General features: G+C 39.6%; 1 protein-coding gene across 2 annotated transcripts; it reads right to left on the bottom strand.

Annotated features, from left to right (window-relative positions):
• Positions 1 to 1,294: 1,294 nt before the first annotated feature.
• On the bottom strand, positions 1,295 to 5,881 carry SDR42E1 (short chain dehydrogenase/reductase family 42E, member 1). 2 transcript variants are annotated; one of them, XM_069793373.1, is made up of 3 exons: positions 5,773 to 5,881; positions 5,223 to 5,324; positions 1,295 to 3,863 (listed from the first exon to the last, which is right to left on the bottom strand). In XM_069793373.1, the coding sequence occupies exons 2-3, from the start codon at positions 5,288 to 5,290 to the stop codon at positions 2,756 to 2,758; spliced, it is 1,176 nt and encodes a 391-aa protein (XP_069649474.1). In that variant the 5' UTR covers positions 5,291 to 5,324; positions 5,773 to 5,881; the 3' UTR covers positions 1,295 to 2,755. The 2 variants fall into 2 exon arrangements, with proteins under 2 accessions (XP_069649474.1, XP_069649475.1); XM_069793374.1 differs by lacking the exon at positions 5,773 to 5,881 and adding an exon at positions 5,539 to 5,745.
• Between the last annotated feature and the right edge of the window lie 19,157 nt (positions 5,882 to 25,038).

Here is a 25,038-nt window from a genome sequence, read left to right as displayed (position 1 = left end):
GAGCAGTAATAACAAATAAAAAACAGGAAGAAGGACAGAGAATTCTCATTGTAAAATACTTAAAATAGAGCAGCTGTGACTGGCTTTATACATATGTAATTTTCAAGAAATTTTGAAGTATCTCCTTAAGCCACAGATTTCCTGTTTTCATTGTGGAAAGAGGAAAAGTAGCTTTCACCTATTCTGTAGTCAGGACTTTGCTTTTTTTACTAGATGGAGCTGAATGACAGGGAATTAATGAATATACTGACAGACTGTTGATGTGGTCTGAGGTAGCCATTGCCAAGCCACTGCCTGTTTCTCCTAACAAGTGCCTGATTTAGTACCCTGTGCTCAAGCAGAAGTCATGGGCCCTTAGGACAAAATAATGCCTCCTCCTCTGTTATCAGTGACAAGTTCTGTCCTTGACTCCAGACAATTGAAAAGGTTCACATGCTGAGCCCAGCTTCTGCAGGAGTTTTGGTATTCCTGGTTTTTTTTTTTTTGGTCTTCTCAGGAGCTTCCTTTTCTGTTGTAGATAAAAAGCTACCCAGGGCTTTAACCTCAGCCAGTATCAACAGCGTGGGCTTAGGCTTCATGAGTTTAGGACACTTTCATAGATTTTTCCACCAACCCCACCATTGAGATAATTATGAATGGCAGTAGCTGAGTTTTGCTAATAAAAAGATCACAAATAGCAGACGAAATTCCTCTGGGGCACAGGAGTTATGTTCCATATCTTAAAAAGATCTTTTTACAAGACTTAGCATGAAATACTGATGCTATGGTTCTGTGCAACAGGCTTGTGCAATTTCTTGTACATTTTGGTTTTGTCTATAGCTTGTGCTGTCATTAAAATTTCTTAATCTATTTCTGATAATATTGTGTCAAAATCGGAGAACTTAAAGGGGAAAATAACCAAGTGGTTTTCACTTGAAAAAACAGGGCCTGTTGGAAAGAGAACAGCGGTCCAATGCTTTCATGAGGTAACAACTGTCTTTTTTCTGTTTTATTAAAAAGGTTTCTTCTTTGTGCAGACTATGATGATGTATATTAATGACTTCTGGAAAGTGGCCCTTCTGCCATCAGCACTCTGTTGGAGGCACATAAGCTCTTTATAAAGGAGTGCAACACTCCTGCTACACAAACACTGCTGCCCCAGGCCCCCTCAATTTATTTGCTATTGGGGGGGAGGGGGGAGTTCTCTCTTGAGCTGTCCTTAAGCTAAGTATTAAATTTAGTTTCTTTCATGGTGTACACAGTGGCAGGGGAATGAAGGAGGAGGAAAGTCAGATTTCAAGCAAAACAAAACATGTAGTTATCAATAGTGATTTTTATTTTTTTTTTAAAGGTAAACTTCTCAGGAAAAGAACTCAACATTCAAAAAATAATGTTGACTTCAGTCATCATTAACTACAAAAATCTCCATCTTCTAGACACAGGTGGCAGTAGACTTTTAGCTTGGTTTCTCTAGGCATTTTTGTTTTCTGAGACTCCTTTAACAATGCAGTAGAACTACTTTCTTTTCCTCTTCCCCATTTGAATCACAGTGGAGTTTAACAGAACTGAAGTAACTGTAACTTGCACAAAATTAATTTAAGATCAGTGTAGTTCCACCTATTAAAATAGAAAGACTAAACTTTAAAGAGAAGTGTGAACTTCTTAAAGGACTGTCCTTTTATCAAGAGTACTGAAACTGTAATGCTGATGGGTTAAGGAAAAACAACTTTGTGATTTAACATTTTGATGTGAAGTTTCTCAGTATCTCTTCCTACATTAAACTGACAAAGATGAGGGAGTTGCTAGAGACAGCAGTGACCTGTACTTAACAAGGTCTTATTTTCTATTCTTAAAACTCCACAAAATTATGAGTTTCATTGTATCAAGCATTTATCATCCTACTACAAAGGTGAAGTTCTATTCAAATGTTGTCAGGTGTTAAAGAAATATTATTAAAGGCTAACAGTGTTTTATAAACAGTGGAACATGAATGTAATCACTTACCAAATGTCTTTGATGGATTATTTGTTTAACCATTCAATAATGCTGGGAAAAAATCATAGGTTTTATTTATGAATGCACTTTAGCTAGCTCATTCATTTTAAACAGGCATATTTTACTGTTAGAAAAATCTACAAATCTGTACTGCTTCAAGCACTTTGCTATAACTCAGATTAACCATTGTGCATTTTCCAGAAATGTCATCAGATATCACAGAGTTAACTCAGAAAAGCATACCAGAATGTATTCATCAAAAATAATAATAAAAAAAAAGCTCATTTATTTATTGTCTAGCATTTTATCAGTTAATCTTGGTTAGGCCTATATAAGTCCAAGCTGGAAAGCAGAATTTGGTTTTGGAATGTGATCAAAGAGTAAGTTTACTCTCTGGATTGCATAGCACAAACTTTTTAGGAATAAAGGGCAGGGATCAAGACTATAATCCCATCAGGGAAGAAGGGTCAGTCTAAGGACATTTGTTCCGTTCACTGTAGTGTGCTGTTGTACCTGAAAATAAAATGCTGTTTGCAGTAATACTGAACTTCATCTTGTTAGTGATCTGATCAATTTTACTTTGAAGAGGAACTATGTATAAAAATTACACCTTTTTACTCAGCAGTTCCGTTCCTTGAGGATAAAACAGTTATTTACCCGAATGACACAAATGTGTATTTTCTTGTTTTTTTTTTAATTTTTTTTATTACCTCTCAAAACCAAGGGTACTCACTCAGAGAACATAACTAAATTCTGTCCTCCGTACTCAGCATTTCATCTTTCAGAGTGAAAATGTAACTGCAGATGGAAACCATGAGACCATCACAGCAATCAGCAGCAAAAGCAGTCCTCCATCCCTAACACGATGCATAATGGTATACTTTCTTGGCTTTAGTCCATGTCCCTGAGATATAAACCACTCAACCACTTCATTCAGGCTATATTGCTGAGGCTCATACCCTAGCTCTTTTCTGGCCTTTGCCATACTGAAATAATGCGTGACACCAGTTTTGTAAACCTCTGTGCGAGTGAGGAGAGGCTGAAAATTATAAACGTGACCTACAAGAAAATGAACTAGTTCAGTAAGGAATGCGAAAAAATAGACAAGGGAGAGAGGAAGACGACAGGTTGGGAACTTGTAACCCAAACCTTCCACTAACGGTCGGAAAAACTCAAAGTTATTTACAGGCTTGCCATCTGAAATAAAATAGGCTTGGCCTGCAGCTATGTGCTTTTTGTTGGCTTTGAGGGCCTGAGAGGCAAGGATATGAGCCTGAACTAGATTGTCTACATGGACAAATTCTACTAAACTAAGAGGATCTCCATATACAAATTTAAACAGTCCCCTTTCAATGTAACTAACTATTCTTGGAAGATGTCTTTGTTCTCCAGGCCCATAGATGCCTGCTGGTCGGAGAGCACAGGTCCTTAATACACCTTTCCCATTTCCAAGTTCAGCACCATTTGCCTCCAGCACCTTCATTTCAGCCAAAGACTTGGTCCGGGAGTAGTGATCTGGATGAAGATGAAGAGGTAGATAAGGCAGAGATTCATCCCCATTTTCTATTATCTGGCCTCCAAATATTACATTATATGTACTTGTATAAACCAGACTTGACACTCCTATGCTCTTGCAGGCTTGGATGACATTTTCTGTTCCTTTCACATTAACATCTTCTATAAGCTTTCGGTTCAGCTGCTCCCGCCCAGACATTCCATAGGAAGCGATATGGAAAACGCAGATCACATCTCTAAGAGCCTTTTCCACTTCAGACAGGCAACAGACATCCCCTTGCGTGAATTTTATTCCCTCTGGCATGGTTTGAAGTGGCTTCATGACATCAAAGAGAATCACATCAACTCCCTTTTGGTATATGGCACAACCTAAACTAAAACATGATGGAAACCATATGTTAGTATACATAGCATAGTGATGCATGAAACATTTCACCTGGAGGTAAGAGAAGACTATTAACTATTTTAATACTGATTTTTTTTTTTTTTTCTGATGGGAGTCTCTTAAATATTCAGCCGTCTACTATTGGAAGATTCACCTGTGATGCTTTAGATACTGAACTAATTTCTTATGCTCCATCAATACTTTGGAGGAAAAAAAAGGGGAAAAAAGAGGCAGAACTGCTGTAGACGACAATTCAGAACAGAAATAACTGGAGTGCTTTCAACAGCCTTTTGGAAGAAACCAGCTATTTCCCTGCTTCTGTCCCCTACAGATCAGCAATAGCAAACCTCTCACATGTAAACCTGTAGCCAAATATTTAAAAAAAAAACCAACAAAACTTATTGGGTTTTTTTCTATTGCTTTTGTGCCATCCCAATTCTGTCAGGACAATAGGTTGGTCTTTGCCATTGTGTCTGAAATTTATGAAGAGGAATGAGTGAGATGCTTCTAAATGGAAGACTTTGCCACATGCATACGTTTTACTCCAAGTGACAGATATAAACACAGGTATTGACACTAAGTATAAATTTGGTATTCCTCTCCCCCCTTCCTCTAACTGTTATATTTCTATAGTACTTAAAGGGGGAGACAGTGGAAGAAAAAAAAAAAACAAGCAGAAGTCAGATAGGTATCTTTTGAGATTTTTTTTTCCCCCACTTGAAATTTACTTTTTGGTCATGACTGTAATCTCTCTCACCTACGCAAGCAATTATAACTCTGAAGGTACTCTAGAGGATAGTCCAGGGCTGAAAATAGGATTTTTTTTCTTTACATGGTTTAGCTTGTAGAGCCATGTACGGTAAGAGGAAATGGATTTCACTGAAATATGTACCTTATTAACAACTGTAATCCTAAAACATCAATGTCCATAAAAATAAATACACTTTTGAGAGTAGAGAGCAGCTGGAGTATTTAATCTATATAGCTAAGCACGTGTGTAACTATTTGCAGGCCATGGCCTACTGTCAAAAAAAAGATCTGCATACAAGCGTAGGCTTGCTCTTGAGAGTAGGCTGAAAGATGATTATCCAAATCCCCATTACAAAGGTGACCTAACAAGTCAGTAGATGCTTGACATTTGGAAACAGTGTCGTATTTGCTTAAAACATTTAGAAACAGAATAACATGTTTGTTCAAAACTGAGACCCAAGATGAATCAGAAGATGGGGTGAACTGGATCGGGCATCTCACGCCCACAGTTTTCTCTTTTACAGATGAATTTTGTTGCCTCACCAGCCACAATCTATTACCTTTATTCTCGTATGTAATAACTATTTAATGCACTAACTGGAAGCCAAAGTAACCACCTCCTCCAGTAATGAGGACTGTTTCCTTGGCAGTATTTTCTGGTTCCATCCTCTTTCCTCTGGCACTATTTAAGGAAATTGACCTATAAAACACATTGTAAAAACGCACATTAAAAGCAATCTGAGTTTTAGTATTACTACACATTCAGTTATTCACAGATCTATTTCATGTTTTAATTGAAGCTCTTCATTTCGCCATCTGCTAGGCGAGGCAGAACCGCATTCTGCCCTGGTATTCCTCAAAAAAGAGGTTACTGTCAGAGAAAAGATGACGGCCATTGAAAAAAGCAAATCTACAGCTGTCGCTATGAAAAGCCAGGGCTCTTCCACTTCCCGCTCCGGGCCTTGTTCTGCGGCTATTCCGTGCAGACCGACTGCGGGCGGGACCGGGCCCCCTCAGCACGGCCACCCCGCACGGGGCACGGCCCAGGGCGGCCGGGGTCCTCTCAGAAATGACCTGCAGGGAGCTCGGGCCGCGCTGAGGAGCCCCCGCGGGCGGGAAGGGGGCTCGGGGGAGCTGCCCGCCCGTACCTGCTCTGCCCGCCGCCGCCGCCTTGTCGGAGCGCCGCGCCGCCGCTGTGACGGCGCCGCTGGGCTTCACGGGAAATGGAGTTCCGCGGGGGCGGTGGGCCGGTGCGGGGCGACAAGATGGCGGCGGGGCGGTTTGGGCGGGAAGCGCCGTCTGGCGACAGGTCGCTCTGTAGATGTTGAATTTTATCCGGGGAAAGTCGGTTAGGTGGAGTTCGCCGTGTTGTGTCAGTTTGTGTGCCCGGGAGACGTTGCTTTTCCCCTTCCCTTCCCCAGCCACACTCGACCAGAGCTTGGCTGGCTGTGAGGCACTTTAAAATGGTGAATCTCCTGTTGCCTTTGAAATCTGAGCCCTTTCCAGCTGCGTTACATCCCGATGTTTGTACTTTTCCCTCAGTGATTGCCCGCAAGCATCAGCCCAGTGGCGTGAGGCTCTGCAGAGATCTGGGACGTTAGAGAGAGTGTCCTCGTGGCTCAAGAGCCCTTTAGTCTCGGGTGTTTTGGGTGGGCAGGGGAGAATCTGGCCTTGCTGTGGGACACGCTGGTGTGAAGATACCGCAGCTGCCTTTGAATAACCCGCCATGTCCGGGAGAGCTGTGCCCTCGCAGGGTCTCGGGGCCGTGAACGTGGCTGTCCCGCATCGTGGTACGTTCATCGTTAGCCTGTACCACGTAACATGCTAACAGAAGTCTGCTGCGCCTCGTGCAGAGGCTGAAATGTGTTTTGGCAGTGGGAAAACAATGCACAGTGCTGACTGACTGCAGCAGAATTGCTCCCATGTTAAGCATCAGCAAGCCACTGTAAGCCGTCTGCAAGAGAGAGCCGTAACAGGAAACAACGAAGAATTACACTAACAAAGTCTTTTTTGTGGTATTTTTTCCCTTTTCTTTTGCAGAAGTGTGAGTCACTTGGGGAATGTTAGAAAGAACTCAAAATGCGGATTCAGTATCAAAACTACTTAAAGCACGCAAGTTTCTGTTGTGCAAAACCTTGACAGAAGTAGACTCGGTATGCTGTGTTTTTATTTTGATTGACGGCTGGCAAGAATTAAAACTAAGCAGATTCTAAAAAGAATTGTGTAAGCATTAAAGAATTTTTTTAGCAATTATTTCTTGCTGGTGAACCTCTGGGACTCTTAAATAGCAATCTCAAGCATTGAGCTTGTGCTGTAAAACCTGACTATGCAGAGCTGCTGCATATATGTAGATATGCGGAGTGTATGGTTTGGAGGACATCCTTCAATCATAGCTGATTTCCCTGTCTGCTGTCTGTATGGGCAGAGGAGTGGGTTTGAGGCAGCCTTGAAGCATCCATTAAAATGCCATACAGACATATAATCAGTGGTGTGTTCACAGAGGCATGAGAATTCTAGCTCAGAATCAGAAAAATCACTTATGTATCTCTAAATGCTAAATATAAGAATTCTGTAGCTGTGCATATACCTTCTGGATTGATGTATAATACCACAATCTACTCGATGAAGATTTTTAGAAAATTTTCCCAAGTATTTAATCACCTGCAAAGTACAAAGGAGTCCTGAATTTTCCCTGAGATCTGCTAACACAAAGTGTTTTATCTTTTAGAAGTCTCACAGTAGCTTATAACAGTTGATGTCTGTCTTCTGATCAGACAGATTGGGTTTGAACGGAATATTGCGGAATTGCAGAATAGTTGAGGTTGGAAGGATATGCTGGATATTGGCCAGTTGAACCCCCTGCACAAAGCAGGTTCAGCCAGAGAGGTTACTCAGGATCGTGTTGGTACTGAGTATCTCCAAGAATGGAAACTTCACATGTTCAGACACTTTCTCCTGATAGCTTATAGAGCTTTGTACTATCTGAATGGTGTCTCTGACCTTGCACTCCATGTTGTGTAGGTAAATCCTTCTATTTCAATAGGCAGTTGTGTAGGTAAATCCTTCTATTTCAATAGGCAGCTGTTAACCTCAGGATGATGTTTTGTCCTCTGGGCTTTGTGATACGTCCATGCAGGACATTTTGCAGGATTGAGACTTCTCTTTTGACATTCTGCTTTTTCTTGCTTTCTGCCTGGTATGTTATCTACAGTGAGCAAATTTTGTCAGATTATCTCATAATTAGAGTAAATACTATGAATATAATAAAGCTGTAGTTAAGATACTGTAAAGCTTCTGCTCTTAAACCACTGTCAGTTTTATTTCTTATTGTAGTAAATAGTCCTTTTTGGCTTCAAAGAATAGTAAGGAACATTCGTTCCTTCAAAATAGTGACATCCGTGAAAGCTGTGGGTAAATACTGTCCTCATTTTACATTGACAGATTTGATGTTACGACTTGACACTCTCAGATCTCATAGTTTTGCACAACGCATTTGTTCGTGCTCTTTCATTTCCTAATGAGACCTGCTTTTCCTAAGACTTTATGGACTTTCTGAATGTATAATAAATTCTGTATTGCCATCAAATAGATGGACTTCCAGTTTTAGTTTATATATAACAGAATGTTTGTCCTGGGATTGTTTCTTTTTTTCAAAAACATGTAAACCTTGTCTCCACTACCAATTTTCACTTTAAAGAACCAGGCATTTTGGAGCATGCCTTGCATATATCCCAGCATGCAGAGAATCAGACTACGTTACAGTCACTTGAAGAGATCGCATTGTTATGTGGAATTGCACGCTAGGGCAAGATGTGTCAGGATAGAAGCATTTGCAGTGTAAATGGGGGGTTATCTGCCACAACCTGAGTTGCAATGAACCTGAAATAGGCTGCAAAGGAATCCTTAAATCAGCAACTAAACAGAGCTAAATAAGCAGCTGTAGTGAACAATGCAATTTAGAAAGAATGAGCAATGAAATAATTAATTATTCTTTCATAGTATGTTAGTTCATCTCATTCCCTTTGCAATTTAAAATACTTAGCTAGTAAAATTAGTTTTGTCACCAAAATACAGAGCATGCCAATAGTATTGTCTCAGAAAGCAGGGCAATATTTCATCTGGGGAAATAAACCTTAGTCTACTGTTTTTGTATTATTTGATTGATTTCTTTTTGGTATTACTTAATTGTGCTTTTTTTATTGAACAATGGGATGAGAGATGAGAACAAGACTTAAAACTAGGTCAGAACCAAGCACATTAGTGGTCTTACTAAAACGTATAAAACCAATTGGTTAGACTAGTACTAAAAAGGTAAAAACAGCATCTACATTGGGAATAGAAGTAGAATTGTCATGTTCAAAATTAGAATCAAACATTTGATCTAGATTAGACTGGAGTATTTTTAAAGGAGGACAGGGTTATGGATAAAAAACACTAGTCTGAGTTTTATTCTTAGCTCTAACAGAGGTTTCCTGAGTGACCTTCAGAAAATCGCTATCTGTTCTGTAACAAAGGTGGCATTGCACTTCTTCGCTGCCTGAGGTTGTGGTGGCGCTTGTTTCATTTATGTTTCTGAAGCTGAAATTGGAGGTGCTGTACAAATATTAATAAACCAGGAAATCAATTGTATGGGGCTTAAAGAGTTTAGGCAAGTATGCACGTTAGACCCTCTGAAAACGTTAACATTGACTTCTTCTTAGGAGACCTGTTCACTGTACAGTATTGCTTGTGGAAAGTGTCATATGTTTGGTGATGCGGAGATGACAAACGAAAGTACTTACAGTTTCTTTTTCCTGTAAGTTCCAGTAATGGAAAAACTTAGCCTGTCTCTTCCCCGTTGAGAAAGGAAAAGGATTTCAACATTAATTGTATTCACTGTTTAGTGAACACCAGTCACAAAGGCTGATTAAAGTTGTTCAGCGGAACAGTTGCTTGATATCATTTTCCTAATCTAATTCTACTGTGTCCTCTCATTTTAGGAGATACGGCTTTATAAACATTTCTAGTCCTGGCTAGAAAGAGGTGCGGGGACTAGTGGATTCTTTATCAAAATAGGAATTCACAAAATGGAAGGTAGTTTCTACTCAACAGAGCTCTTGAAAGTGTCAGACTGTTTGCAGAGTATTTTGAGATCCTTGGGTGAAGGAAGAGGTTTGGTATATGTTGCACTGAGGATGTGTGGCCTTTGTTATATAATTCTTCCTATACTGTCAAAAAAAAATAATAATCCATTTTATTTTAGTTTTGGGATCACCTTGAATGTGGATGCAGATTTTGGGGCGAATGTTAACCTGTAGCTAACAAGTTCCTTTTCAGACACATCCAGAAGCAAGATCCAGCAAAGAACCCCAGGAGGGACTCAGACATGATGTTGGCAGCAGCAGTGCAGGGCCCTGCTCTCAGCTTTCTGTCCCGCTTCCTTCGGTCGAGGCAGCTCTGCTCGAAGCTGTGCAGTCGGGAGCCTTTCATAGCCTCCTCTCACCAGGCGACGGCAGCAGCCCTGGCCTGTGATGTTGGGTGTAGAAGGGTGCAGTCAGCTCTTCAGAAGGTACAAACCGCTCAAACTTTGGCTGTTTTCACCCCAAAAGATCAGGTTGGGTGGACATGTCAAGCAGTTGCTAGTTGAACCAGCTGCTTAAGCTCAGGTTGGGTGGAAATATCGAGCAGTTGGCAGTTGAAACAGCTTCTTAAAGTGTCCAGGTGATTCCTTTTGCAGTTATGTATTCTTCAGTGTGACCTGAGAGAGGGTGCTGTTGTACCATAGTGCTGGTGTAGCACAGCTATCTGACTTCATTAGTATCAGCGTTGTATTTGATGTCACCGTACCAGATCTTACGGCTTAGTTACCAGCTAGGTTTTTCATGCAACATATGTTCACTGTGTCTTGTAAACAACAGGATTATGCAATTCTGCTTTCTTTCCAGGTAGCTGTTCACAGATTGGAACAGCCTATGCTAGGTAGTCATGCCGTGACTATCTTGAATTTTATGGGTGGGTTTCACTGTGGTCATCTTTAGTGCATTAGTTATGAAAAATCATTACTATAAAAGACTCTGAAAATGCTTTGAATTATTTTTGCAAGGATTCTTAAAGAACAAGCTTGATTCTGAGATGTCTATTCAGCAATATGAAGTGATGCATGCATTCTGTGAATTCATCAGAAAGTAACTTCTTTTCCATTCTGTAACGCTTAAAAAATGTAGATTATCATATTTTCAAAAGTAACATTTAGTTATTTATCCTAAAAGGAAGGGAAGAAAGAAAGTTTACATATTTTAGGGTAAGTGAATGTTTAGAGCACAGGGCTGAGAATAATAACCTGTGTTCTCTCTTTTTACTTTCATAACAAATAGCTGTTTATGGTCTGTGTGTCTCTCTGGGTACTCTGCAGAGCACATCAATAACCCAGTTTTCAGAATGAGTGGATGTTAATCTTCATAATCTCCATGGAGCTAAACAGAGTCTCAAGGGACTCTTAAAAGCCACTCCTAAGCACTTCAGTCTAGATGTCTGAAGTAAGTGGTTGGTCCAACAATATTGATCTTAAGCTCCCTTAAGCCTAGTGGGTTTTTTTAAGTTGTAATTTGACCTGATGTATTACCTGAAGTTCTGAGGTGCTAATATCTGTTTGCAAAATATGTTGCAAACATATTAGGACTTAACAGTATAAAAGGATGTTATCCAATATAATTGCGGCACCTTAGAGGTAAAAAGCCAAATTTTAGCCTATCCTGTAACTTCATGAATAATTTCAATAATGCAGAGGAGGCACACAGGACTGCAAGGGCTAAAGGATGGAGCCTCTTTGTACCTGAAAGGATTATATGCTTTAAAAGTTAGTACATTAAGAAACATCTTATGAAAAGACTAGCAAAATATTCTTGAAAAGACTTTCACAGATCTTTTTGGTCTCAAAGTGAGGGAGGACAGGTTTTGGAATGCAATGCTGAATGTGTTTGATTCACTTACTTAAAGAGGGTCTTCTTGTAAGTTTAAATAGGCAACTATTTCAGAAGGTAATTATATACTTATGTTTCAGTAATAGTCTGATTCGGTTTCAAGTGTGATTGATGTGCATCCAGCTGCCCTTATTTACCACACTGATAACGAGGAATGGCTTCCCTGTTGTAGTAATTTATAATTTAATTGAGCTATCCATAGGTTTACAGAAATCTTACCCTCTTGGTGAGCAAAACCAAGGTGAGGCTTGTCTGCTATGAATCATTTACACTAATAATTGAACATCCAGTTGATGGTTGGAGACGTGCTACTTTGATCTTTTGGAAGGATCTAAAGGATCTTTCAGCTTCACAGGCAGCTGATCATGTGCTATACCATATGTAGAACAAACTCGAGGCAAAATGTGTTCTTTAATCTGTATTTTGTACTGTGTTAATTTTCTGTCTGTGAATAAGAAGTCTGCAGGTACTGGCGGTGAGGATGAGAAGAGATACGCCAGCAAGAACACCAAAGCCTGAATTTGTTGTAGCATTTCTGTGGGTTTCTCAGTGGAAGCTGTATTTGCTGAGGGGGAAAGGAAATATATTTGCTGAGCAAATATTATCCATCTTCACACCTAGTTCTAGTGTTTTCATAATCATGATACTGTGTTCAAGGTCTAGGCAGTGTTCTCCCATTTTCAGGCACTTAGCAAGAAAACAGAACAGAGACTGGCTTAAAAATGGTACTACGCATTTGAGTTCTGTAATTACCTTGAAAACATTGCAAAAATTACATAATTTTGCAGAGGAAAGATTAGGTAAGAGTTTGAACATGTAAGTAGGGGAAAACAACCTCAAAAAAAGCATGCAATCTCTTTCTTGCTTCAGCTGTGTTTAAATTAGATAACCTCTACAAGGCTTACTTAATGGCATCTTGGTATTTAAAATGGCACAGCTTTCTTATGTATCTGTGATGCTATTCTGTTCCATGAAACTAACGATTATAGAATTCAGAATTCATAAGCATTTTATCATGGCCTGATGTGTGACTTAATTCTGAGCTATTTCAAATCAAGTGGTTCTGGCATAAACCTGAGCTTTCCTTTGAAACGGATTTGTTCAGAACCAAAAATTTTGAAGGTTGAAGGCACTTGGTCAAAACAAAATAAATCCCCTAACTCTACAATGGGGTAAAGATACTAAAGTTACAAAGATGAGATGGTTACATGTGCTGGTTTTGGCTGGGATAGAGTTAATTTTCTTCATATTAGCTAGTGTGAGGCTATGGTTTGGATTTGTGCTGACAACAGTGTTGGTAATTCAGGGATGTTTTCGTTACTGCTGAGCAGTGCTCACACAGAGCCAAGGCCTTTTCTGCTTCTCAGCCCACCCCACCAGTGAGTAGACTGGGGGGCACAAAAAGTTGGGAGGGGACACAGCCGGGACAGCTGACCCCAACTGGCCCAAGGAATATTCCAGACCGTATGACGTCATGCTCAGCATAGAAAGCTGGGGGAAGAAGAAGGAAGGGGGGGACGTTCGTAATTATGGCATTTGTCTTCCCAAGTAACCATTAGGTGTGATGGAGCCCTGCTTTCCTCAAGATGGCTGAACACCTGCCTGCCCATGGGAAGTGGTGAATGAATTCCTTGGTTTGCTTTGCTTGTGCAAGTGGCTTCTGCTTTACCTATTAAGCTGTCTTTATCTCAACTCACGAGTTTTCTCCCTTTTACTCTTCCGATTCTCTCTGCCATCCCAACCCGGGGGGGAGTGAGCAAGCAGCTGTGTGGTGCTTAGTTGCTGGCTGGGGTTAAACCACAACATTATAACATGCATTTATCTTCTATTCAAAAGCCTTATTTGGACATGTCTTGTCCTGGAACGGTAACATGAAGAACATTGTCGAAGTGGGAGCTATTTACCTGGGAGTGAGAGTGTGCTGTAACTTCAGGTAATTTACTGCAAGGTATTCTTGCTGTTAATTTTCATTCCAACAGAAGTTGTGGGTGCAGCATCTGGTTATAACTAATTCTGAATTTTTGCTACTTTTGAGGTAGAAGCAAGATCTGAATAACTGGGGGATTCAAGTGTATGATTTTTTGTTTGACTCTTGCAGTGAAAGAATCCTGACTGAGCTTTGCATTTGAAGTGCTGCTTCTTTATATTTCAGAGAGTATGCAGCCCATTGAAACAGAATTTGTACCAGTTGAAATTGCTGGATTAATTCCAGGACATACATCACCTGAATTCTTCGTTCATCCTGGGAACATGGAAGAATTAAACATCAAACGCATTATGGACAGGCTGTATAAACTGAAATGTTCTTCTAAATGACTTACTTAGAAGAACGATATGTCTAGTAACTGGATTTCTTGTTTAATGAAAGTTTCTCAGGTCTAATACATAATCTTCATGTTACCAAAAAAAAAAAAAAAAAATTGTACCTAAGGAGTTCTTTATACACTAGCTGAATAAAATGATATAGAGGAAAATTACTTTCTTAATCAATTTAGATATTCAGCTTTAAGAATTTATAGTAATAATGATAATTATTATCACAAGAATGCCTGTTTTAGCAGTTCTCCTTTTAACACTTTCCAAGAGAAAGCATTATCTAGTACAATTCTTTCCCCAAGTCTGTCACTGACATTGCCTGAGATCCTTTGCCCTTTAAAAAATATACTGGGAAAGCCTGGGAAAGCTGTTTGAGTGGCCTGTGAGAATCCCCCGAGTGCCATATTGTTAATAGTAAAGCCAAACAGACTTCACCATTTGTGTTTCTCATATAGTTTTGGTCCTGGCTCCTTTCCCTACTGTCATAAATAGAGGTAATCTCTGCTAGGAACAAGCATCAACTAAAGCAGGCAGTTAATCACACTTAAGCAACATGCACGTTATTAGCTTATCAGGCAGAATCATCCCACCTCCCATGATGTTTTATCTGTTTATGAAGAAAATGCCTTCCATAATTGTAATCAACAAACTAAAGGTACTCACAGTTTGTAAGCGTTAATGAGAATATATTATGCAGCCAAACTCTCCTTGTGTCTTGTTTGCAAAGGGGTCGCACTGCTTTTGCCTTTTCAGTATGCTTTTTGTCAGTGATGGACTTCTCATTGTGTCCTGAAGTTTATTAACTTGGAGAGAATTTCAAAGTTGGAATGAGCCTTGTAAGAATAGGTTACAAGCATTCCTCCCATTTAGGTAGGAAACCTATTCCCCTTATTACCTATGCTAAGAAATGAAGCAGTCCAACCAGGACTGAATAAGGAGGCAGGCCTCCAATTCCTGTAGATCATACTTTAAGAAGGGGTCTCAGTTAACGTCTGCTGCCACTGAATCCAGCTTTTATAGGTAATCTGAGTGCAATATTACATCATTAATGTGTTCCATAATTTAGACTTCTTAAAATTAGAATTATTAGATTATTTGAGTTATTAAATTTCTTTAACAAGTTGACCACTGGGTGCTTCTGGCCATAATAGCTGAAGTTAATATCATGGCCTGATACCTTGGGATGAAGGGTTATGAACTTTTAATTTACTTTCTCCTTTTATGGAATAAAAAGAGGAATATTTAGTACAAAAATTATGGCTAAACTAAATATATGTAAGTAAATACTATAGAATATGCTTAATGCATAGTGGTTATAGCTTGTTTAGTCCATCATGCTGGAGGGCTGCACAACAGCACCCCAAGAAAGGTTGTTGGAGTAATGTTTTTTTTCCTCTGGTGCATGTGTTCTGTGGCTGCATTTGCAGCCTTTGAGTTACGACTGTCATATTTCAGCTGCACTTTCTGAAGTCTCTGGGAGATGGAGCTGTCCAAGTTTGACTCTTTTAGTAGTTGAACTGTACTCTTGCAGGTGAGGTACTAAATGTAAACCTTTAATACCATTCAGCTAAGTCTTCATGTTCCTTTACTGTAAGTACTGATTTTATAAAAGCTTTATGTGTTCTCTGGCATTTGAGACTTTAGAAATTACAGAGACTTCTTTATAAGAGCACAACACACAAGTATGCAGTGGCCTTCAAAAGAATGGATGAAAATAATTGTTGCCGCTTCTCACTTTTTCATTAAAAGTCTTTGTATTTTCCTCTTAATATTCTGGCTTGTGTTACTGTAAACTTGAACTTTCATTTTAATGGATCATTTGTTGAATGTATCAAATGGGGATTTGTGCAAGTGTGTTACCGTACAATGCTGGGCTGTAGTTTAGCCCCATGGGGTTGCAGTAGCTGTTTAACATGCTGACAAAGTTTCACAGAGTCTAAAGTTCCAGTTTTAAAGATTCCAGTATTACTGATTTCTGTCATGTGTCCGATGATCTTAAGGGTCTTTTCTGACTGAAATGGTTCTGTGATTCTTAGCCGCTAAAGATGCTCATCTGCCTGAGCTGAGGCTCAGCTTTGTACTTTTTCCATTCTGTGAGATAACTCCTCTCTGACCTCTGTTGGTTAAATCCCAAGAGTTTCGCATGGAGCATCCTTTCTCAAAAGGGACACTGTGGGTGCCAAGAGTCTCACTCAGCTTCTTCTAACTGGACTTAGATTCAAGGAAGATGCATGAAAGATAAATAGAAAAGATAGGAGCGGGCAAATAATAGCAAACAATTCCTGCCAGAATCGTGAAATTGAGGCAGTGCTCAGGATCGAACCCGTAGCGGTTCTGCAAAACAGCATCCTATAAAGAACCTCACCTGGCTTAGCATCTCACTGGTACTTTTCCCACAAATTCTAGCTGAATGTGGCTCTACTGCAGTGTAGATACAGTTTGTGCCTGAATGAAGATCTGGGATTTGAGATTTGTTCTGCTGGCAAGTTGGTTCAAGTCTGAACACTCTGTGCCTTCAAAACCAGAAGAGTAAGTAGGAAGAGCCTCACATTCAGAATTTTTAGACTCCTGTCTTTTTAAAAATTTAATTTATTTATTTTCAGTAGTTATGCTTGAATTTAGCAATACTGGAATTTAGTTTATGATAACAGACAAGAACCAAGTGGGATGATAACATCAGAAAAAAATAAATAGGAGAAGAGGAATATCTTGTGTGTAGAAAAGTGAGGCCAGGTGTGTCATAGTTAGCAATTGCCCATGGGCAATATCTTTGTACAATAACATTTTTTATTTAGGATTTTGGCATAATTCCCTTGGATTAGTAATATCGTTTTTCCTTGGCCACCTTTGTAAAAGCAATTTTTTTTTCACTTGTCCATTTACATATGTATGTCTTTATCTTCCACACTTCTCTCTGATTCAGCAGAGAGATGGTAACACCCTCTTCTGATAAGCCTGCAATTGCAGTCTCCATGCCCACTTACTTTTTCAGCTAGGCATCTTCCTACTTTTTTGCATGTTTTTCCCATTTTCCAGAGGAATTCTGTATAAGCATCTACAGCGTGATTCTCTGCTGACTTTTAAACTGTGTTACGATGTCTAGAAAACATTATTTGATGGTCTTTAGCTTACTTGTACTCAAAGAGCACTTCCTATCAAGTTGATTGCTACCAACAGCATATTCAAGCAGCAGGGTCCAGGACTTAGTGCAACGATACAGGAGTTTTCATCTATGATTTTTTGACTAATTAGAACATGACCTCTCTTTGCTTCAGTTCATTCATGTGTACTGTGGGAACAGTAATTCTGTCTTGCCTCTTGGAGCTTTTATGATAGCTAAGTGCTTAAATATTCCTGAGGGAAAGGAGTGCCATTTAAAGAGAGATCATGCCAGCATAGTTTTTCTTCAAAATACCTCTTTCCTTTCTAGTTTCTGCTGTAGAGTCTGATATCTAGAGGTATTAAAGCCACTTAATTCTTGCCCAGTTTTCCAAGTATGGTTGGGTGTCTCATTTCCATTTGCCATTTTGAATACATCTGTAGGGATAGAAGACTGGTAGATGAACCAGTTATCAGCAATTAAACATATGGAGGCAAAATTATACTCCTAAGTATACAAAGAGATTCCATGTTTTAGACTCTGTAATTTTTTAAATTTCATTTGAATTCCACTCATGAAGTTTGGCCAGTATCTGCTGATTTCTACCGGTACTTCCTGTGGTCCAGTTTTCCTGACTACTATGAAAGCCCACCACCCATCTCTTTTCTAGAGTGATTGAATGGCTTTCTCTGGGACAGCCTCCTTATTTTGCACAACTCATTTTCAAACTGTGTTGTTTAATCAGAAGTAATAGTAATCAACTCTTCTTTGTAACCAGTTAGAAAGGTAAGAACTTTTAAACTTTCATAGGACATTGAAATTCTAATTTTAACAGCACAAAGATATATTTGACATGAGCTTTTACTTTATTTAAAAATAAAATAAAAACCCCAGTTTAAAGGAAGCAAAAATTGCTCCTTGGCTGGTACTTTTAAATCCTCGTTTCAGTCCATAAATTTGATTGTAGAGTTAAATTGAAAAACCAGAATATTTAACAAGTAACATAAAATCCTTAAGAACTGGAGATGCTCTCTGCTTTAAAATTTTGGAACTCAGAAAAGGGGAAATTGAAAACACATATGAGCTCATTATTAATAGTAATCGAGATCTAAAAGCCACTTGGATACTTGTATATATCCTTTTAAAATTAATAGAAACCATATCCTATATCTGAGAAGTTTCCTAAAGACACGTCTGCAATAGGTTTTAGGCATGGACTATCTAATTATATTCCAGCTTGTTAGAATATAACTCCTGTAACTTGGAACATTTTTAGGTTGATTCAGAACACTGTCAACAAGTTTACAAAAATTTTTGCCCTTCAGTTACTAGTAAAAATCTGGTTCAGCAGTGAGTAAAAGTAGCTGCCTTCTGGTGGCCATTTGCATCCCGTGTTTCAGTTCAGTTCCCGGAGATATTTGTTCACTGCGGAGGTGATATCCTGACCTGTATCCCTAACAGAGAGAGAAAAATATACCTTATCATAGAGAATGGGTTCTCCTAACACTGCTTTCATTGTGATGGTTTAAGAGCATGGGCTATAGATAGCTGTTAATTTTAGTAATTGTGTCTTGAATCTGCCCATATACATACATACATACATATATATATATATATATATGAATGAATATAAAAATCCCAGAAATCCCAGGGACAAGACACAGAACCTGTATGCCATCTGACATTTTTGACAAGCTCTCCAGGATTAATCTGTCTAGGAGCTACTATGCTCAGCTTAATTATGGAAAGGCTGCATCTGTGTTCAAAGCTGTTGAGAGAGAAAGAAGAAAGTAAAAATGTCCACTAGGTTTGATTAACTGCTTTCAGCCTGATGAATAAAGACAGATGGTTACTAGTTATTTTTCCTTAATGGATTTTGGAGCTCCATTTGGTGGATGAATTGAAGTTATAGGTCCCAAATCTGCCTTTGAAGCTACGCCTGCATAGCCCTTAGTGATTCTAGCAAAGTTTGTATGCATGCGAGAGAGAGGTTTGCCCTAAGGCTGTTGTATACGTTGCTAAAAAGCGGTTTTGAAATGAAAACTAGAAGTCAAGTGATAGTTTACAGTATTAATAAAACAGGTTACAAACTATGTACAGCTCAGGAAGGAATCCCCTGCAAGGGATGATTAGTGTGAAGCGCCTGTGCAGACTTATCCCCACAGAGTCTGTGCCTGTTTGGCTGTGACCTCCACCTGGGGCTTGACAATATTTTAATACCGACTTTAAAACTTGAAGAAGTTCATTAAAGTTGCACTTGATAGTTGCGTCACCTGGGAAGCCAAATAAACAGTTTCATGGTGTTGGTTCATTTGCATGAACCTGTTAACGTGCCTCAAATCCAGGTGCAGGAGGTCTTTAAGACAGGGTCTAATTCTGCAGGTGTGCACATGGTTAAATACATGGGTATGAATATTTCTGTCCTTTACCTGTGTATGAATATCTGTGTTTATTTTTAAGAGTGTACGTAAGTGTCTGTGGGTTTGGGCTCTCAGGGAACATTTAGACCTAATGGGTATTGGGATTGTCATTCGGCAACATATTAAATCATCTGTCTAGTTTTATGTGTGGGTAGTCATGGTGATTTTAATGGGATTAGATATGCTTACATCTAAACAATTTTTGAGTCAGGGGTTAAGGTTACTGCATGATATAAAATGTCTAAGACGGACAATATAATAAAGGGAAGCAAAACAACAAAAAATGACACTGAGTGTACAGATTTTTCCATAGTTGTTGGATTGCCTAAAGAAAAAATACCATTTAACTAAAATGCTACCTGCCATAGAACCATCAACCCCCCACCCCAGATCCTGAAAGAGACCTTGAGAGGTCATCTAGTTTGTCCCCCTGCTCCACGGGAGGATCATCTATCACTAAGTCGTTCCTGACAGAGAGCTGGTCTCGCTGACAACATTCGAACACGATTGCAGCAGTTTGCAAGCAGCGCAAACATCGCCGAAAAGCGACGGGAATGCCCTTCAGATCAGCAGCATTAAAGGAGAAATCGGTGACATTCAGTATGTAGCAAACACATTCAATCAAAATAATGATGTAAGTCATTGATTACATACATAGTGAGGTCACGATTCCTCAACAGGAAGAATACACGGCTTCACCATTCGGAAGCGAGGGACTTGTCCTTCAAGTGACAGAAAACAGAATGCGTTTAGGGCAGGTGACACTTTGTCATGGTTGATCACTTAATGCTTTTTGAATCATCGCTCATTTTTCATCTCATTTTGCTTCGGCTTTCATTTCAAAGACTAGCTGATGTAACTGTGAGGAAAATCTAAAAATAAGTGAATTCCGTTTATGAGAGGCAGAGATGTTTTTAAGAGTTCGCAGATGGGAGGGAAGGCATGTCGCAGATGTGCATAGTTAATAACCTAAGTGACGATGGGGAGATGTTACCACCCATTTTCTTTCACCCCCTTTGCAGAATCCACGCTCCTCAAAGCTCAGAGACATATTCTGGGGCTCCAAGTTCTATGTGATTTATTTTTAATGTTGTCCCTATCTACCATGAATGGCAAGTCATGTTGATGTAGTAAACCCCCCACTTTGAAGGGACTCTTTTCTGGCAGCAAAAGAGGGAAGTGCAGACAGGCTTGGAGTTGAGGATTTTTTTTTGTCGAAGTCTTGCTTTGGACAATATTGGTCCATGTCTAGATTGAACTTAAAGGTCTGATTAAAGGTATGTGTTTATGCTAGCTGCACGTCAGCACTACTTGGTTAAATGTTTATGAATGTGCTATAGGGCCCAGATTTCAATGGGAACTAATAATCTACCATGTGTACCTGGAGTCCCTGGTGAGCTGGGATTGCTGAAGCTGGCATCTTCATCACTACTGTTACATGTCTTAGCTACTCAGTTTGTCTACCCATGCTTTAATCAGACTTTTGATTACCATGTACGCATAATTTTTTGTTTGACTCCATATTTGCATTGCTATTTATGAATTTAACTATGATAAAAATTATGTGACTTTTGCATAGATAATACCTAAATATTTGAAAACCTTTTGTGGTCTGCTATTCACATGTGTGGAAAAGGTCAGGTGTAAAACAGATGTTTCTCCAACCTGCCATTGTTTGGAGACATGCAGGAGGAAAAGTTACAGAAAGGAGGTGCAGAAGTGTATTTCTTTTCTGATGTAGATACGGCCTATATGACTTGTGGTTAGGAGAAACCATCTAGAAGTAAGGCAGGCAAAACTGCAGTTGCATTTCAGGAAGCACCTGCAATGAAATGAGCAGACTGTGGGCTAGGAAAACATGGAAATCCTTTGTGTTCTGGGCACATAGATGCTACCATTAACTTCAGATAGGCAAAGCTGTAGGAAAGGGAAGGGAATAGAGAGATATAACAAACGTCTAGTTGGAAAAACAAACTAATCTTCCAGTCCAGAGTATAGCTTACATCTTTATTTCTCATGCATTGAGGCACCATTATACTGTTCCCTGTCCTAGGCAGGGCTGGAATTTTACTCTGAATGTACCAAAGGAAATTTTAGGGAACAGTCTGTTGCTGTCAGAGAAGTGGACTAAGATAAACTGATATGTTTTCTTCTCTAACACTGATGGTTCTGTGAAAGCCATTTCATGTTATAGGATGACAGAAGAAAGGCAGGCAAGTGTTATTTCTCATGACGATAACCTAGAGATGATTCCTGGCTAACTTCCTGAAGAGTACCTAATTGCCTTTATGTTTTCTGATTCTGTCCTCTTTTTGGAAAAGAATGACAATTGGGTTGATAAAAAATGACTTATTTTGGAAAGAGTGCAATCCACTTTTATCTGTTCCTGAAAGCCTAGAGATCCATAGATGTCTGGAGAGTTAGAGAAGAAAACCTCCCTTGCAAATACAAAGGGCTGCTCATAATCTTAATGATTTCTCTGATTTAGGATGTTTTGTCTATTGCAGAAAATTTACAAAGGGTGATTAGAGTTCATGTAAATACCAAGGCAGAACTTACAGCCTATGGCTTCGTTTCATATGGCATGTTATTATGAGACCTACTGCTTCAAAGCAAAGATAGAGCTGCTGCAGGCATTGGGCTGACATGGGAAATGCAGGCTGCAATTATTTCTTTTGAAGATTGTATAATGCTAAGGTGTGTGTTGCATGGGTACCTGCCAAAAGGATTTACAGTTCCAGTTTGGCCATCAGTACAGAAGTTCCTCGCTCTGAGGTTCTTACACTTGAGAAAGTACAGGAGTTTTAGCTGAGAAAGTAATTATTATTTCTATTATTATTAGCTTTTCTTAGAACTGAATATTGAGAAATGGTGAGCTACAGGTGTTTCTTCAGTGCCAAGTGATCTTCAGGAATTACTGTCTATCTCTGAATTTAGAATCTTTACAATCACTGTATTTCTGAAAACAAAATCTCCAGTAACTTAGAGGTAAAATATATTTCTTACTTTTCTTTAATGGATACATGCTTTGTTTGACAGGAATTATTTTCCCTAAGGGTCTATTAAAGAAATAGCTTGAAGACAAAGGAGAGTTTACACAGCCTTATTTTCAGTTGTACATAATCTTTTTTGCCCTTATTCAGTACATGTCTGTGAGTTCAGAGGTCTTAATTCACAAAGGTACTCGGCTACTTTCCTAGCTTTAGGCAGACTAATGGATTTGTTGTCTTTGCTGGGACAATTCATGTGCTTCAAGTTGAGTGCATGAATAGATAACTGGCTGAAGGCAGAGGATTATCTCAACCTTTGTATAGGATTTCAGTCTCTTTGCCCAAATGAATTTTGTGTATGCAAGTTCAATAGCTTCTGCATCCAGGACTTATAGCCTGATGAGTGCTTCTGTAGCCATTAAGAAGTCCACCAAAATCCAAATGTATGAAGGTGTTTGTTTATGTACTCTCAGAAGCTGCAGCCTATCAAAGTAAATAATTTCATATTTTTTCTGCTCATATATATATTTACTTATGAGAATAATTTTTCTATCTTGGTTAATGACTTATTTGGTGAAACAGATTCCAACCTATTTTCTGATGAAATTATTTTCCAAGAAAAGCCTTGTAGCCAAGAACCTCCCTACAGAACTTCAAATGCAGATCCCCTACTCAAGCCACAAAAGCACATGGAGCAGGAGCCCTCGGGAACAACAGTCATTGCGTTACACAGCTGAAAAAACCTGAATCAGAAAACAAAAGAGAGCAAAATGGAAAACTGAAGAGTTCTGTGAGAAATTCCAGCCTGAACTGAAAAACAAATCGGTGGCTGGCAAAGGCAGAGGAAGCTGAGATAGAGATTGGACATGTTGAAAAAATGGTTCATGCTTCTAGACAATGTCATTCATGTTGCAGCTGGGACAGAGGAGTATCAACAGACAGCAACTATTGGATATGGCACATGGTACTTCTGGACAAGGGGAAAGTGCTGAAAAGACAAATGTTGACTAGTAAATTACTGAAAAGTGCAAAGAAAGCACGTGAGAAATGTGGCCAAAGAAGTGAAAAACGATGCAGGGAAGGGTAACAGAGACACGCTGAAGGCCTCGTGGTTGAACTGGAAGCTTCTACTGTGCTGGAAAGTCACAGAGGCTTTAAAAAAAATAAACAGCAGGAAAACTTCTGAACCAGAAGTGGAGCTTTGAAAAGCAAAGACTGAAGAGTGCTCGTTACCAAAGTAGACCAGAAAAAGATCTTGGTGGTGCATTTCAAAGAAAGTGTGAACAGGGTCAGCTTCACCACATTTCAGAGGAACAGGGGAACATGAACATTTTGCCCTTTTTTGTGTTAAGAACAGAAATCGAAAACACGGGCTGCAGCCATCATGCTGACAACATAGAGCCAGCAAAGGATGACAGGAGAAAAGCTTAAAGAAATGGGAAGGAAGTAAATTAATATCTGGGAAGAAGTGATTGTGCCTAAAGAATGAGAACGTGGAGTCAATGAGTGGATGCCTATGATAAACATCCCACACGTTGGAGAGGTGTCCTTGCTTTGTCCTGAGGAAAGTCTTCTGCAGTGACACTACACAGGGTGAAAGATGCTGCAACTGTAGAGTTCAGAGAAAAACAAGCTGGATTTGCACTCAAGAAATTCTGTAGAGACTGGCTGTTCATGTTGCAGGTTACCATGGAAGGATCGTTCTCCGTGAAAGTCATCTTCTTTTGCCATTGCTTTTATTGGCCTTCAAACGTTATCACTTAGCATGAAGAGACTTACATGGTGGGGGACACTTGAGATCTGCCAAGTCCCAGTTAGAAACATCAGAAACATGCACAGAGATCAAAGTGCTCAGTGAGGGTAAGTAATCACACAACAGAACGGTTCAGCCAGGAGGCTGGTCTGAATTGTTTCTCTGCTGCCGTTTGGCATTGGCATGGGATGACTATGGAAGCAGAGTTCAGGCTTCGGTATAGAAAATGTAGATTACCAGGGCATAAAGGGCAGGGCACCGAGTTATTGTGCGATGGCTCTGAAAAGCTGGGAAGAAAGACAAATGTCCTGGCAAAGGTAGGTCAAGCTTAGCTCAAAATCAATGAGCTCAAATTCATCCTCCTTGTAACACAGATGTCACGTTGATGCAACAACCTGATAATTTGGAGGAGTCATATCTTTTCCAGCAGAACTATCAAGAAAGAGGTGAAATAAGGGTGTTTATTCATAGCGTGAGTAGGTATGGCATGGAGAAATAGGAAATAATGCAAACTCGATTGCAGTCTTGTGTTAATGTACAGCTGTGAGAACTGAAGGCATACCAAAGTGGCAGAGAGGAAGGTAGATGCTTTCTTAAGACAGATAGTGGGCATGAGACAATAAAACTTATCTTGTTGCAAAATTCTGCTGAAAAATCCTCAAGCAGCAATCTGTCTCTGCTGGTGTCGGAGAAAGTGCTTCTGCCCCTCATCCCACTGGGCAAAAACTCCAGCTCGCTGTATCCTCAAGTGTGAGGGCAGATGCTTTGAATGCCAGCGCAGTTGTGATCATCTAAATCATGCCATGAAGACCAGCTGGGGGAGAGAAAGCAAAACTATCCAAGGAAATCTTTAAGATGCCTTAACGGAGGGCAAGG

Source organism: Haliaeetus albicilla, chromosome 10, assembly GCF_947461875.1.
Source record: "Haliaeetus albicilla chromosome 10, bHalAlb1.1, whole genome shotgun sequence".
NCBI lineage: Eukaryota > Metazoa > Chordata > Aves > Accipitriformes > Accipitridae > Haliaeetus > Haliaeetus albicilla.
Note: the sequence above shows the minus strand (reverse complement) of the source record. Positions and strands in the feature narration are given on the sequence as shown.

Coding starts and splice junctions, on each gene's coding strand:
- SDR42E1 (XM_069793373.1), bottom strand. CDS start 5,290: ATGGAACCAGAAAATACTGCCAAGGAAACAGTCCTCATTACTGGAGGA. Junction 3,864..5,222: donor GGTGGTTACTTTGGCTTCCA/GTTAGTGCATTA, acceptor ATCATGTTTTAG/TTTAGGTTGTGCCATATACC.